Genomic DNA, 16,423 nt, shown 5'->3' with positions numbered 1-16,423 from the left:
GTGACTATTCGGCATTGATATTTAAGGGGTGCTGCAGCTGAAAACTGGTATTCCTTCCTCTTTGACCTGCTTGTTATCAGTTGAGTAGAGCTTATGCAATATGATCCACTAGGAAAGAAAAGGAGTTGGTCACAATTTCTCTCCACCCCCCCCCTCCCCATTCCAGTTAGAAAACTGGGCATCTTCCAAGCCTGGCATTCAGGTTGTCTTGACAGCCTTGCTCAGGTGGCTTTTTAATTTAAGCCAGGGTTTCAGCCATTTTCCTTTGTCTTTCACAGGGTATGTACACAAGAGTAATGTAATTTGGGGATGAACTCTTAAGTGTAGCTTAGAGGCAAATAGCTCCAGCTTCATAGACTTTTCGCTTTGGTACAGTGGCTGATACCTTGCATAGCATGCACTGAGGCTCTTATCCATGCTCTATTTGTTAATATGATGCATGATCTCTGTGGCTAAGCTTTTGTGAATTTGGAATCTGTAGTTGGCTGGTGGTCAAATGAATTTGTACTTAAGCTTTCAAAGACTTTCTGGTCATAGAGAAACAGAAACCCTGTACTAACTTGCCTGGGATTCTTCAGTTTCATTATTTTTAAAGGTGTGGGGGGGGAATACTTCCCTCTGAAACACCATTCTTTGCTTGTTCCTAAATACTAAACTTCGTCTTTTTTTGTTCATTATGAAATGATCCCTATGTCCAAATTAGAAGTGCAGGCTAAGTGCAACTGAAATAGAAAACCAGTAAAGGTCCCTTGCATTTGTTGGAATAAGGGGAATGAGAGTTGGGGTTTCTTAAGCAAGTGCTCATCTAGAACAATTGCAGGCTCTCTTCTATAAATTACCTCTCATAACTTAGTTTTTGGGGAGAGATATACAGGCCATGTTTGTGAGTGTTCCGAGTGTTTCAAGGTGTGCATTTGGAAGAAGCAGTCATGCTCTTCTTCTGGAACATTCAGAGTAGTTTACTTGGTGCTCCCAAGCGGTTTGGTTTCCCATTCTGGTACTGATCAAGCCTATAACTCCCTATGGAGTTATACCCTATGGAGTTATACCCTATGGAGCCTTACCATTGCTATAGGATTAAGTGGCTAGCCGTCCACTGTGCCGAAGAACCATTCTGGTTGTAGGAAGTTGTATAAATCTAATGTCTTGAGAAGCGAGAGCTGGAGTGCCTTTATAAATTGTCCAGACTTGTGCAAGATTTTATTTTAATTACTTGGTGTAATCATAAACATTTAACTTTCTTTCCGCTCTTGAGCTTTAGAAATGAAAGGGCGCATTTCTAATAAACTTGCTTTTAAAGTTCACAACTTGCACTGTAGAAAGTTTTACGTTTTATGTGACCTGGGTTGCATACTTTAGACGAGATCACTTCAGCTAGTATCTCTCCCCCCCCACAACCCAACCCACTACTCTAGAAGCAAAGTAGAAACAAGCTTTCAGTACCTGCTTGTGTAGTGGTGACCCTAAATCTGCATTAGTGGTTTCTTTCATAACTGTCAGCATAGTCTTGGTTTCAGAACCTAACTCTGTAGCCTACTAAATAACGATGTGAGAGGAGAATATCCTGAATTGCAGTGTAATACAATTGACCTTTTGTTATTGATTTAAACTTTTGGCTTGGTGTACACTTGGAATTAGGGTTAAAATGCCACATTTGTAGTATCCTTTCTTTCCCCCTCTGCTAGCTTTCTCAGGGCATGATGAGAATGGGAAGTGTTACTTCTTAGGGTTGCAAAAGTGGACCCTTACCTCCCTAGCTGTAATGGCAGGCTGTCCTTCTGGCTCAATAGCAAAAGAAATGTCCACTAAATAAACATGAATGCTTCCCTCTCCACTAAAACAGTCAAAATGGCTCTGGGCATTCTGTTCTTCCTCAAGGTTTCTGCTCTGTACATGTTGGGGCATCTGTTTAAATCTATTGTGGGGAACTTGTGTGTGGGATGGGACTAGTAGTTCAACAGTGTGCGCCATAAAGTTCAGCTTCCTGCACCTCCAGTTAAAGGATCTCTGAGGCTGGGCTCAGACTCCAGAAAGCTGATGCCGGTCAGAGTAAACAGTATTAGGCTAGGTAGGTGTACATCATTGGCATGACTCAGTTGAAGGCAGTGTTGTTTTGGTTTCAGGTTTTACAGGTTTGTCTTGGTCCTTGGGCCGTGAGCAGTAATGACAAGCCTGCAGCAAACAACCTCAACTTCCGGTATTGAATTATAGCTGCGATTGGCCAGAATTCTGTGGATGAAGAGAGGGGCATTGCTCTAGACTTTCGAATCTAGGCCCGTATGCTGGCCACTAGCAGTTGTAGGAGCAGCCTGTTCAGTTTGATTCTGAAAGTGCCAGCGAAGCCTCCAAGGGAACTGTGTCTTCTCGGTTTTGTGTTCTGGGTGTAACTGTTAGCTTCCCGTGAATCAATTTGTTCCTGCTGCAGTGTTTCCTGAAAAATGGGCACAAACCAGAGGCCACTTAAGGTGACTGGTGTAGAAAAATAAATAAAAACCACACGTCACTGAAGGCAGTAACTGGAGAGATGTCAGGCCTGAAGGTGGTAATTGAGACATTTCTGCCTTTCTGTGGCTTGAGAGTAAGAAATTACTTTAGGTCACTACAGGTTTGTGTACAACATGAAAACAAGTAGAACCTATTTGGGGGGGCCTGCCAGCCAGCCATACCCATTCCAGGATTCTCCATTCTCTCATCACCTCAATGTTTTGTTCCCCAACCTTTAGCATAGAGATGTGTCCATAGAGCATGCTCAGTATTCATTGGGCTGTTCCCCCCACCTTTTTTTCTAAATATTTTTTTGGTGTACTTCTGCAAAATGTGGGGTTCCCAGAAGCCTGCTGTCACTTCCCCCTTTTACATAGATGATGCCATTTTGTCTGTGTAAGGATTTACACTTAGGGAAATTTGCTATAAGTATGCATCACATCACCAGCTTGATTGTCACAGTATTCTGCATATTCACAGTTTAACAATCTGAACAAGTTAATCTCTTGTCTCACTGGAGAATTGAGCCTAATACTTTTAATTTGACATCAGTTACAGCAATGTTCCTGGATACCTTTGTCACAGCTACAGTATAGCAGACCTTTTTCTTTGAGTTTTCTATAGCGTTGGCAGGCTTCCACACAAGTCTTTGCCAATGGAAACCATTAGAAATAATGTACAACCTAACACCTGGCCTCATACTACTAGGAAAGGGAGCCTGTGGAATGTGGGGTGGGTGGGGTTAGTTATAAAGCTGTGTGATCTTGAGACTGCACAAGTTGTGTGCAGGCTACTTGAGATGTGTTTCTAAGGTCCTTACCCAAACATTTCAGCTATGTTGGGAATTAAATAGGTTACAAAGGTGGCATAGTTTTCTCAGTTCATAGTCTTAAAACCTCAGACTGCTGTTTCAAAACATTAAGATTTAGACCAGGGGTGGATTCAAACGCCGGTCATCCCTCACCGTCGGCTATGCTGGCTAGAGCTGATGGCAGTTGCAATCCAACAACCTATGAAGGGCCGCAACTTTTTCTAGTAAAAGTTTAGATTGGGTGGGTAGGATGTGTCTGAATCCCCTGTTCAAGAATGTAGTCCAGGATGTAAGTGGGGGAGGCTTGGTCTGCCAACATCTGGCCAGTCATGACAGGTTGTCAACAATAATGCTCCCGAGTTTGAGTCAGCTAAATGAACACCCAGCTTCTGCTGAAAACCTCAGTGTTGCAGATCCACTTTGGTAAATGCATTTCTCAAGTTCCTTCCTGGGCACGGAGAACCCTGCCCCTGTTTTGTGTCACGAGCGAATCTTGACATCTGTTGCTAGACAAGCTGTGCTTTCCGCTTTGGAGTGGTTTGTAGAATCTGATCTGGATTCACAACTGGTATTTAACTGTAGTGTAGGAGGAGTCCTAGGAATATCTCCTGGCAAGGAAGAATTATATTCTTGATTTGATTGTAGTACAGTTACTATTGGAGATCCCTCTCCAGGATCCCCAGTACTAGTATTTTATGTATTTTCTACTTAATGTTGTTCCCCGCCTCGATCAAAATGGGGAGGCGGGTCAGAAATTATTATTATTATTATTATTATTATTATTATTATTATTATTACCTGTACCTTCTCTGGGGCCATCCCACTTTAGTTAGTATTTCTGTCAAAATACTAACTTGTTATCTCTACATCCCACCTCTTCCTTCAAGGAACACAAGATGGTATATGTGATCTCCCCTCCATTTATTCTCACAACAACCCTGTGAGATCAGAAGACATCTTAAACCCTGCTAGTTAAGGCTTTTGGTTAAGCAGCAAGGTTTAAGGTGCCTTGTGTGATGCATTTTGCCCTGCTCACTCACTAACCCGTCAGACCATCTACAGCAGGGTTAGCAGCTCTAACCGTGGCATAAAGTGTTGTGTGAGACAGCACGGCTTGTAGTTAGTGCTAACCCCAGAAAACCACAATTTTGCTAACCACAGAGCCTGAAGTGTCACAATCTTTATATACTGTTCCATATTTAAAGTAGATTTCAGAGTGGTGAACCTATGAATAAAACAGTAAAAAGATTAAAACAGCAAGTTAAAATTGTTCAATTTAAAATGGAATCCAAATAAAAACGGGTGGCTAGTCAGTTGAGGAATGCTTCCTGGAAAAGTTGTTTTCAGGAGGCGCCGGAAACCGCGCAATGTTGACGCCTGCCTGGCCTCCAGGAACAGGGTACTCCAAAGAGAAGGGGCCACTACCCTAAAGGCTCTTCTCCTGTTGGACACCAGTTGCACTATAGTTTCTTGTGGGCAGGTTGCTAAGGGAGAAGGCACTCCTGAAAGCTTCCCCATTCTCAGAGCAGATTGCTATGGGGCAGGAAGGGACTGCTGCTGGAAAGAACCTACCTCAATTGTACAAAACTAACTCTGCAGTTTATCAGATCCCAGTCATTGTATCCAGTGCTGTTGTGAGCAACTTGGAGTCTGTTTTCCCAGTGACATTTTGGCAGCAGCCAACATTGCAGATTTCTTAAGCTCAAGGTTAGTGGTGCGGGTCAGGAGTTATTTTTTCCTGGTTGCTTTATGCAGCCTGTAATCAGTAGAAGGGGCTGGAACTTTGGGGCAAATGCCTGGCTTGTGGCAAGTCTCCTAATCGTTTGAGAACTTGAAGTATCCTTAAGGTACCTCCGCATGTCCTGTATATTTGTCTACAAGTTTCCTGCGATAGTATCAAAAAGTGAGGTTAACGTCTTCATCTTCTATTTTGATATAGCTTCTTTAAGGACGAGCGAGCACATTCCCTTTAGTTTACCATGGACTGTTGTAAACTTGCATAACTAGCAAGAGAGCTGTTACGAACAGGTGAGGGCCGTGGGTTGCGGTCCACTTGAAAGGCTCTCTGTTTCACTCCCTATTGCCAAGACCTAGGTTCTGTTAGCTGTGGACTTCAGCCGTCACACATTTTAATATTGACAGTGTAGCTTTCAGGACAGAGAGATAAAATCCTTCAGATTTTGGGTCCCCGATTTTTTGGCTTGGCATTTTTTGGCTAGACATTACTTGTGATTACTGCCACCCCTTCTCCCTGAGTTGTCTTCTTGTGTAGAGAATGTGAGAGAGGGGACGTGACTTACCTCACTGAGGTGCAAACAGCACTTTGTGAACCTGACCTTGTGCCTACCGTGAACGTCTAGGGTTTGGAAGGGGTTGGTCTCCTGCATGCAACATAGAGAAAACCCCTCCCTTTTTGAGTTTCCTGTGAATGTGGGGATTGGAGGAGGACATTCTGGGCAATCCTAGATTGAAGGTGGCTGTTCAGGGGAAAGGAGTGAAGGCCTTTGGTGACTGAATTGGTGGACCTCCGAGAGGGTTTTTTCACGGTGTTCAAGACCAGAGTCTTCAGAAGGTACCATGGAATTTTAAGCCATTGGCTTAACTGAAAAGGCAAACTTGCCACATCCTTGTGTAAATTCATGAAACGCATAATGGAGACCAACTCTAAGGAAACACGTTTACTGTTCTCCTGTGTGTGGAACTTGGTTGCCTGCTCTTCCTCTAGGAATCTATTGCGTAGCACAGCTTATTACTGAGCATTGCATTTGGGAGGTATTCTGTGTGTGTGTGTGTGTTGGCTCTCATCAGGGCCCAGGACAGGAGTGGGAGAGGCTGGTATTCCTTGCACATATGCCAGGGTTGAGGGCTCAGGGGCTCCTCCTGAGAAGGGCACTGCCCCAACCCCATGCCTAATTTGACACCACTTGGAAGTATTTTCAGAGTAGGAGAGGAGCCCAAAGGCATGTTTCTCACATTTGATTGCGGCTGGTTCCGGGTAGAAATGCAAAATCCCTGGAGGTTTTGACGTCATGGAAAATTGCCCCCCCCCCCATCAAACTTAATACTTAACACCAAGTGCATCATTTATAATTTAGCTTATAAAATGCTGCTATTTGGCATTTATGAAATTTACAATCCTGTGCATGTTTACCAGAAGAAACACCCACTCTGTTTAGTGGAACTTACTGTTGGGTTTGCAAGCTCAAAAGTATAAATGTCACTTTTGTACAAGCAAAATTGTGGATAGCGAGAGAGCTCCAAACTGCTGAACCACTATGCATCTAAGCACATGTATCTTTTTGTCATCTGAGAAGTAAAGTGGGGTAGAAGTTGAAAATAGAAACCGCAAATGTTGCAGTAAACAAGAGTGTATTTACATAGAAACAGTCAGTCTTAAGGATTAGCAGCATAATTGGATTAAGTTAAACACTGAAAATATTGAACTCCAGGAAAAGAAATGCATAATGGATTTGTCTTAAGGCATATTACACATTTTACAAATTCCCTAAGAATGCTTCAGCATTCTTTCAAATTTCCATTTTTTTTCTGTTTGAAAAATCGGGGGAAACAACCTTTATGGGGGCCATTCTCTCTCTCTCTCTCTCTCTCTCTCTCTCTCTCTCTCTCTCTCTCTCTCTCTCTCTCACACACACACACACACACACACACACACACACACACTTTTCCCAGGCCTTTAGATCTCTAGTTGCAATCCCCTCCTGCAGTTGTCAGACCTGGAAGTGAATAACTGCAAACACATGAGTCCATGTCACCTTCCTGACTAAGAGCAAAAGCGTCTGTACGCAGATGTGTATCTGGCATACTTTTTAAAAGTGTCACAGGGTTCATTGTCACAAGAGATTAATATTGCTTCCCTTCTGGATTCTTATCCAATGCTGTTCAGTGGGTTGTCAATTGCTTTAGTCTGTTGGCATACTGCTGGCTTGCAGGTGCCTTCTAAACCAGATAGTGTTGACATACATTCAATTTTATTGTGTTAGCCGTTAGTCATAACAATTCAACTGTTTCAGTAAACAAGTATTGCCAAGGCTCACAGTGCATGTTGACGCAATGTAATTTCAGCCATGCTCTTGGACAAGGAGTGCTATTGACTTCTTCTTTTTTTGAGACAAAGTTGTCAAAACTTGTGCGTTCCAGGATTAATCCCATGGTTTTAGTACAACTTGTGTATCCTATTAAAAGTTGAAAAGCTAAATGATGAAACCTTGAAGCAGTGTAATAAGATTGAATTAGGTGGTAAGGCCTCGTATTGATGATTCTTAGAGCTACCCATTTGCAGAAATGTGACACGGTCATTTTATTAATACAACTTATTGTGCAAGTAAGAAAAAGACATACAGTGTACTTCATTGTTGGGCTGTGAACTTAATTTGTAGAGAAAAATCAAACTTTCAAAAGCAAGGATAAACTTTAATGGGTTGGGTTAAGAGCAGTATTCTTTGAGGTTTGGTAGGAATAAAATATTAGGTGGTCTTACCATTTCGTTTCTGACAGATTTCAGTACTATGCAAACTTACTTAAATCTGATCACTTAACCTCTAATGAATTGGTCAGCTGAATTATTTAAATGGTTCAGAGGTTTAAGCATCTCTCGCTTGGGTTTGTAACGACTCCTTGGCTGTAGCGGCATTTCTTATGATCATATGTTTTTATGGAAGGTGTTCTTGGCCGGGTTCAGACATCGTTGCCTTGGATGAGTCTGCTTCCTTCTCTAATGTATTTATTTATTTATTTATTTATTACATTTTTATACCGCCCAATAGCCAAAGCTCTCTGGGCGGTTCACAAAAATTTAAACCATAATAAAACAACCAACAGTCTAAAAATACAAATAGAAAATACAGTATAAAAAGCACAACCAGGATAAAACCACACAGCAAAAATTGATATAAGATTAAAATACAGAGTTAGAACAGTAAAATTTAAATTTAAGTTAAAATTAAGTGTTAAAATACTGAGAGAATAAAAAGGTCTTCAGCTGGTGACGAAAGGAGTACAGGCGGACCTCTCTGGGGAGCTCATTCCACAGCCGGAGTGCCACAGCGGAGAAAGCCCTGCTCCTAGTAGCCACCTGCCTCACTTCCTTTGGTTACTTACTGTACACCATAACTGGGGTTAAACCATGGTATCCCATTCTGATTTGCAATTACGGCTGTCCACTATGTTAGTGTGCTAATACGTTATTGTATCTTGAAGGTATTCAAGGTAGAGCTTTATCTCTTTTCACATGTATGTCTTGAAAGATTGCTTTAATCTCAGACATCATCATCATCATCATCATTATTATTATCCCTCCTTTTTCCCCAGTACTGGGACTCAAGGCAGTTTACAAGATTAAAACATGTATAATTAAAACATATAAATATAAATTACAAAAGTTAAAATAGAATTAAACCTACAGTAAAATTAAAAACATGTTAATTTTTTTTTTAAAAAAACTGTAACAGATTAAAAAAAAAAGGGGGGGGGGAATCCAATACCTTAACACAGGTCCAGTATAGTTCCAAAAGCCTGCTGAAACAAAAAAGTGTTTGCCTGCCTCCAAAACTGTAGCACAGAGGGAGCCAGCCTAGCCTCCATGGGAAGGGAGTTCCAGAGCCTTGGAGCAGCCACCGAGAAGGCCCTCTCCCGCGTACCCATCAGGCGTGCCTGGGATGTTGGTGGGACTGAGAGAAAGGCCTCCCCAGAAGTTTCAGAGCACAGGCAGGCTCATATGGGAGAATACGGCCTTTCAGATAAACAGCCATAAGATTATGTTGCACTTATAGCAGCAGAGATATTCGGAAGATTTTACAAAGCTCCCGTTTTGCTGCTTAGGTTCTGAAACAGTACATTGAGCAAGGTGCAGACATAGCTCTGTAATGGCTTTTGCCAACTCCTACAGTCTAGGAAGAACTTTGGAATAGCTTGTTGAGGATCGCTGGGCTGATACTCTGTCAAAATCCAAATGTATAGTGCAGGGCTGAGCTGCAGTCTGTCAAAGGATCCTGCTGACTTTGCTTATGGACTTGAGCTGTGTGTCAGTGTAGGAAAAAAGCTTGGCCCTCAACTTGTTTTACAGTGCATGGCCTCAGCCGGCATGGTTTCCCCCCTTGCACATTCTGTCCGAATCTGCAAGCATGTAGGTGACAGGTCTTGGGTAGGCCTTAGACTGTATGGACTATTCAATACCATAGCCACTTAAGAAAGCAGAGACCTTGTGTCTTGACAGCCCATTCATAGTCACCCAGAACCACTCCAGTTTTCTACGTCCATTCTAGCTGTTTGGCAAGAGAATGTTCTTGGACAAGGAGTGCTACTGACTTTTTGTCCTCAGTTTTTAAACATTGACAGCCTATCCACAGAACTAGCATGCTGTAAACTTTCATTGCTGGGAAGGTAGGCACAGCTGCTGCAGGTTGGTCAGATCCTTAAAACTTTACAGGAAGTGAAAGAATATGGAGGAAGGAGCTTTAGCACTAAGTGGCTATGGCACAGTAGGATTCTCTAGAAGGATGTGCGGCTTTATCTAGGCTGAAAGACCACCAACTAGCTATACAAGCTGTGTCCACGGGCTGCCTCAGTGCTTCTTAAAAAGGGGCGTCCCATTCCAGTCAAGTTCTTGCTTTTGCAAAAACAATGAAAGTTTTATTTATTTATTTATTACACTTCTATACCGCCCCCATAGCCAGAGCTCTCTGGGTGGTTTACAGAAATTCTAAAATTGAGATAAAAACAACTATACAAAATTTAAAATTTTAAAACCCAGAACATACACACATAAAGCATTAAAAACCATTTAAAAACTAAATATGTGGGTGACTAAGATGTGCCACCATATGCCTGGGCAAAGAGGAAATTCTTAACCTGGCGCCGGAAAGATAGCAGCGTTGGCACCAGGCGAGCCTCGTCAGGGAGATCATTCCATAGTCTGGGGGCCACCACCGAAAAGGCCCTGTCCCTTGTTGCCACACTCCAGCAGGCACCCGGAGGAGGACCTTAGATGTTGAACGTAGTGGCCGGGTATATTCACGTCGGGAGAGGCGTTCTGTCAGGTATTGTGGTCCCAAGCTGTGTAAGACATTATAGGTCAAAACCAGCACCTTGAATTGGGCTCGGAAACATACAGGCAGCCAATGCAAGTGGACCAGAGCAGGTGTTATATGGTCGAACCTTCTGGTTCCCGAAATCAATCTGGCCGCTGCATTTTGCATGAGCTGCAGCTTCCGAAAGGTTGGGGTCCTCAATGTGGTGCCCTGGACACCTCTCATGGTGTCCTACCAGCTTCCTGCTCCCCCAACCCTGATTTTTTTTTTTTAAAAAAAAAGAATGTTTTTTTTCCAGTTGGAAGAACAGTGCGTTGCAAAGCAATGTGCGGGCCTTGAGCATCATGTTTATTTCCAAAGATGCCTCTGGTGGTTGGTTGGAGCATGGCCAACCTTCCATAAAGAAAAAGACAGGCTGAAGGTGATGAGTAGCTTCCTGGAGGGCTTAGGGGGTGGGGTGCAGCATCTTGAGAGTAAGGCTAGAGAGGATGGCAGGGAGTGAGGGGGGTATTTTTCCTGTGCTGTATGTGTTGTGTTTGGATGGGGGTTAGGGTTAGTGTGTGTGCGTGAGATCTGGCTTGCTTTGCTGTAGTGTGTTTTTTGCCTGCTTTGGAGTGTGAGCGTAATAGGAAAACAGGGGACTCAGAGTACCTTGTGTTGTGGAGCTCACAACCATCTCTGCCTTGTATTTAGATTCTTGGGCATGTCACTTTTCTTTTAGCCTCACCAGCTTGCCTTTAGAAATGGGTGTTTTGTGACTGGCTGTGCCTGCTTTGGCAGCCATTTTGTGAACGGGAAGCGCGCCCCCCCCCCAACCATTTTATCAGGGCGGCCAGAGCACTCTCTCAAAATTCCAGATGTGCCCAGCAGTCCAAAGGGGTTGGGGATCTTTTTGTGTTATTTCCCATCTAGCACTGGGCATTGGGCCGGCCACTAGCACTCTCCCATTTACCAATGGGAAAATTTTGCAGTATGCCACAAAAAGGTGGCAGGGGTCCATTCCCCCCCCCCCCCCCCAGCCTTGCTTCAAATGTGCTTGCACAGTTTGTATAAGAAAAATAATAATAGCCCAGGTGGCTTAAACAAGTGACCAAAACACAAGAGCTGGAAAAATATTTTAAATTCCCAGCCCCTTGCATAACATCATGGGTGACCAAGGCAACTAAGAGCCTGGCTCTTTTCCCAGTGTTGCCTGAATGGGAGAACAAAAAGTGTCCTGGCTGAAGCGCAACAGGCATGGCCCATTTGTGTTAAAGTGGTTGGGCATGGGTTGTGGACACCTTTGCATTGGGTCGGGGAAGAAGGGGATCTTGATCTTGTAGTGAGAGGGGCGCCCTTCTTAACGGGCCTTGGAGGAAATGGTCTTGCCTCACGTAATTTTTTCCATCCCTGTTCTGAAATTCTGGCAAGTGGAAAGTATGGTGGACCCTTTTAAGCACCTGAAAGCCTCAAGTAATAAACAGAAGCACAGTTTGCACATAATGGGAGCAATTCTTGGATTGTTTCACCCAGGAATTGCCAAAAATGAGTTCCATGTGGGAGTGATTTCCAGTTTCATGACCAGAGAAACCAGAAACAGGCGAAAATTAACCAAGTTTTTGCCCATGGTTTGTTTTTGGGTTAACTCTGGGTTGTTTAACCCGCAAACAATCCAGAGTTAATGGGTTTGCGTTTTCACAGAAAAAAAACCAGGAACACTTTTCCTGGATTGTTTACTGAAATTGGAAATGGCTTACAAATGGCACTTGTTCTCTGTTTGTGATTTCTGACTCAAGACAGTCATGTTTTGCAAGGGGAGAGCCTGCAACTTCAGATGTGAGCTGATCTGTGTTCGGGAGGGTTCTTAGGTGCATGTAGAGACATAAAGGCCTGGGGCAGGCGTGGCACGGACACATGTTTTCTTGCCCTTCACATCACATCACCTAATCTATGAGTGAGATGAGACTTTCCTGTACATTTCTTCCCCCCCTAATTGTTGTTTTCTTTTCCTCCTCTAGGTCTTAGCGGTGCAATGGCTAGTATAAGTGTTCGCTCGAGTACCCCGGGCTCGCCCACTCACGTGAGCAGTGGCTCCAACGGTAGTCGAAGGAGAAATGGACTCCATGATGTTGACTTGAACACTTTCATATCCGAAGAAATGGCACTCCACTTGGACAATGGTGGAACTAGAAAGCGTACCTCAGCCCAGTGCGGTGATGGCATTACGGACTCCCCGACCCATAAACGCAATCGTATGATCTAAATGGCAACACCTTTTGGTCTTCTCTTCTCCTCATCCCCACCCCACCGCCATGCTGCTTGAGGCTCAGCATCACGCTGGGAAAACGAACCTGAGGCGCTCTCCTCCCGAGTCCTACAAAATCAATAATTGCCATAAAGGAAAGCTTACATACTGACAGTAGATCCTTCTCGTAACTACAGCTTTCTTCAAATTAGATTCTTTAGCAGAGGACTTCCAATGTTGTGTAGTAGCTAGCAAGCTCATCGCAGGCAGAACATGCATCTGTTCCAAGGCTAAAAGTGACCTTACTTGTATTCTTAAAGGGAAAAAGGAAATATCAGACGTTTATTTGGTTACAGAAATGCTTTTTTGTCCTTTATTTCTTGCCGTGTTTAAATATTTGCTTCAACAGTATTGCCACTTTGACAACAGTGTCAAAAACATGACTTGGCATGTAAGACCTGCAGGCTTCCTTTTGAATATATATATATTTTTCTTTTTAAAGCTCTACTGGGCACATAATTTCTATATAGTAAGTGTGCAAGTTATTAGTATTGGCCTGTACCCTTTTTTAAGTTTCCAGAGCAGTTGATGGTGGCTGTGTGGTCATGTAAAGAGGTTCTATGATGGTTATGCAATGGACACTAAATACTAAAAGGCTCTTCGTTGGGTTTGCTTTGTGTGTGTGAACTCCTGAGGTAGTTGTCCCAATCTCCCCCACCCCCATGAGATCCTTCAATTGGAAGATTTTCGGTTGATTGTCTATTATAATTTGAGTATTCCCTTGTAATTGAACACCAGAATTCTACATTAATTGCCCGAGAGGAACATGTTCTGTAACTGGAGAGCAGATGGTTTAGGTGCTACAGGTATGTATTGTACACTTCCTGTGAAAAAAACCCCCTAATCTCTGCGGAATGAGTGGAGGGAAAATGGGTGGGTGGGAGCAGTTTTAAAAAGGATATTGGATGTTGTGTCTTTCCATGATGGGGTGTGACTTCTGAGCCGCTGAAGGAAGCATGGCCTGAGCCAGCCGAGGCATCTGGTGTAGTTTTCCGCACAGTTGAGGCGAGAAGTGGGACCTTGGAAGTCCCGTGAAAGAAACTTCACTGGGAAACCCTGTGGCTTCAGTGCAAGATGCTGCGATGGTCCAAAACCCGTCCAAAACTAAAGTCTTGGGGTTTAGCTGGCCTGGAATGGAATGAGAAGAAGTGGCAAAGTTTTATTGGTCGGGGCCCCCATGGTGCTCTTGGTAAAGCAGTCTTCTGAATGTACCATATTCTTTCAGAGTCGGCTAAATGAGCCTAGGAGAATGTTTGTTTGAGGGAGGCTTAGTGGATACTGGGACATAAGGGCTAAACGTCTCGGCCTGCATCAAAAGAAACTGGAGACAGTCATTGGTGCAGAGGGTCTCGGCCCCCACCTGGTTCCTGAGTTCTGTCCTGTTTTAATCAAGTGCTGGTGGACAGGCTGATACCTACTTAGGGTGTCTTTAGACATCCTAACCTCTTTTAAATGGCTTCGCATGAAGGAGATTCAATTTGTATAGAGCTTGGCCTGACCAGCTGAATGCCAGGGCCCTCGTTCAACCCCTCTGTATGCGCCACAATTCAGATGCGGACACAGATCAATCTCCCCTTACCTACTGTGGTTTCCGCACTTCATTTTCGGGGCAGGGGGAAGAGAGAGTCTCCGTGTTTGGAATGCAGGCAGCTGCAGGGAAACAGCTGGACTGCGGGGTGCAGGAGCATCCGTGGCATGCTGGTGTGGGTGCCGTGGATCGCAGTTGAGTATGTTCTCTTAGCATCAACATCCTCCTCACTGTTGAGAAGTTTGATTTGAAACGCAGGGTGCCTCATCCAACTTTTGAGGCCAGGAACGTGCATTGCAAGAAGCATGCTGCATTTCTTGCTTTGCAGAGCTTTTAAAATGGCTAGTGTCACCTTTTGAGAGTTTATAAATCAGCTAAGTGGTGCTGGGGCTAGAAGTTAGCAGTTCATGAAACTACGTGAGATTAAAAACAATGACAACAACACACACACACACGAGCCCAACCTCAAGTCTTGCTGTTTAGTCTCTTGGACACATTTTCTACAGATTTGCCAATGTAGGTACAACAACTTAAGTACTGTTGGCCTAACAAAATATCATAGGGCTTCTGTGTGGCACTTGTAGTTTCTTTGCATATGATCTAGAACTAGCTTCTCTCTCTTGAGAACTTGCACTTCAGGCTGGTGTGTGCAGTAGTGACTAAGACCGTAGCTCGAAAGAAAGAAAGTATATTCTGCCAAAAAAAGGTGGTACTTCAGAAGCATAGCAAGTGGGTGTCTTAAGTGAGAATCCCAAATGGGCAGAATAGCTTGTATTTTTGGTAGGAATCTGCCTGGAATGGACAAATAGCAGCATAATGACTTCTGCCTCTGCTGTTTCCCCAAGCCCCTCACTCCTTGATTTAGTTAATAGATGTACAGAATTAGTAGGATATGGTTTTATGGAACTTCACTAAGCACTGGGTTTTTTTGTTTTGTTTTTGTTTTTTGTTAATTGGAGGTATGTTTACTCCAGAGTAGTTAAATGGGGCCCAGCCCATGATACTAGATGGAGTGGGATAACTTTGCTTCATGGCTTAATCAATTCAAAAAGAAGGAAACATTTAGATCTTGATGTGTGGCGTTTCTTTACCCCAATCCCTCCCAAATAGAATATAACTCTGCTGTTTGCTTTCAGTCTAGCTCCTCTGAACAAAATTTGTCAAGCATTTTTTATATTTTTGGTGCCATTTCCCCCCCCCCCTTTTGGTAAAGAGAAAAGCAGGCTTTGATAATCTAGCTGCACTAATAGTGTGTGTGCTTGTAAGTCTTCAACAAATTTTATTTTACTGCTTCTTTTAACCCCCATATTTGCTGTCAAACTGTTCACCCTCCTGCCAAAATCGACCTAGATTGCATGATGGCCTCATCTGGGAAGTCGATGTGTAGCAGATTACTTTTAAAGCTCAGATGTGGACTGTTTCGATGGGTCACCCACGCAGTGTGGATTCTGGAAGATCAAGGCTATCTATTGTAAAGCAGACATCTTTAGTGCTTGGGAATGGGGTGGGAGAATTACTCTCTTGCAGTTCAGCTTTTTTTTTTTTTATCTGACTCAATTGAATGCCTTCTGGTGATATTTGTCTCATCTCTTTCCCCATGTAAACCAAACTTAACATGAATGTGGGGCAGATTTTACATATAGTGTATCCTGCATTGAAGCTGAGCTTGGCTTGCATATTACTAAAATTCAATTTGAATATTAAAACACTTGAGCTATAGTGAAGTAATGCAAAGCTGATTTTTTTTCCCTTCCTTTGTCTGAAACTGAACTCCTGCAATCCTCAAATGTGACTTACCCTGCTGGAGAAATAGATACCTTTTTAAAACCCTAATAAAATAAAATAAACGAATCTTGCTTTCTCGTTTGTTTTCCCCCCTCCCTACTTTTTTTCCTAGCTTCCATTTTATGCAGACAGAAAAGGGAGTGCGAGAAGGTATGTGAACATTCTCATAAAGGCAAACATAGCTTGTTAAAAATCTCCCATACATAGATATTAGATCCTTCTTTTAAGCCAAGATGGAATTGATTAGTTTCTTAGTTTGGTGTGTGTTATTAGATCTGTACTCTCATTGTTTATTGAGGCTTGTGTAGAACTTCAGTGTTCAGACAGTGCCTCACGTACATGACTGCAGCCATCCTTTAAAACATCCAGGGGTAAGGAAAGTATCGCCTATTGCAGGGGATTGTATTGAGGCTGTGAGTATTATAGCTGCCTACTTGGAGACTAGGACTGAAGTGCTGTGTAACTCTGTCTTTTCTCCATGGTTG

At 43.2% G+C, this 16,423-nt stretch overlaps 1 protein-coding gene across 1 annotated transcript in view; it reads left to right on the top strand.

Moving 5' to 3' along the window:
- Positions 1-16,004, top strand: part of HAPSTR1 (HUWE1 associated protein modifying stress responses) — a 30,266-nt gene extending 14,262 nt beyond the window's left edge. The window contains exon 4 of the mRNA XM_063143550.1: positions 12,339-16,004. Within this exon, the coding sequence (XP_062999620.1) occupies positions 12,339-12,583 (245 nt within the window). The 3' untranslated portion in view covers positions 12,584-16,004. The remainder of the gene's footprint in view (positions 1-12,338) is intronic.
- The last annotated feature ends 419 nt before the right edge of the window (positions 16,005-16,423 follow it).

The sequence above is a fragment of the Elgaria multicarinata genome, chromosome 17, assembly GCF_023053635.1.
Source record: "Elgaria multicarinata webbii isolate HBS135686 ecotype San Diego chromosome 17, rElgMul1.1.pri, whole genome shotgun sequence".
Lineage (NCBI taxonomy): Eukaryota > Metazoa > Chordata > Lepidosauria > Squamata > Anguidae > Elgaria > Elgaria multicarinata.
The sequence above is the reverse complement of the archived record's forward strand: the minus strand, read 5'-3'. Positions and strand labels throughout refer to the sequence as shown.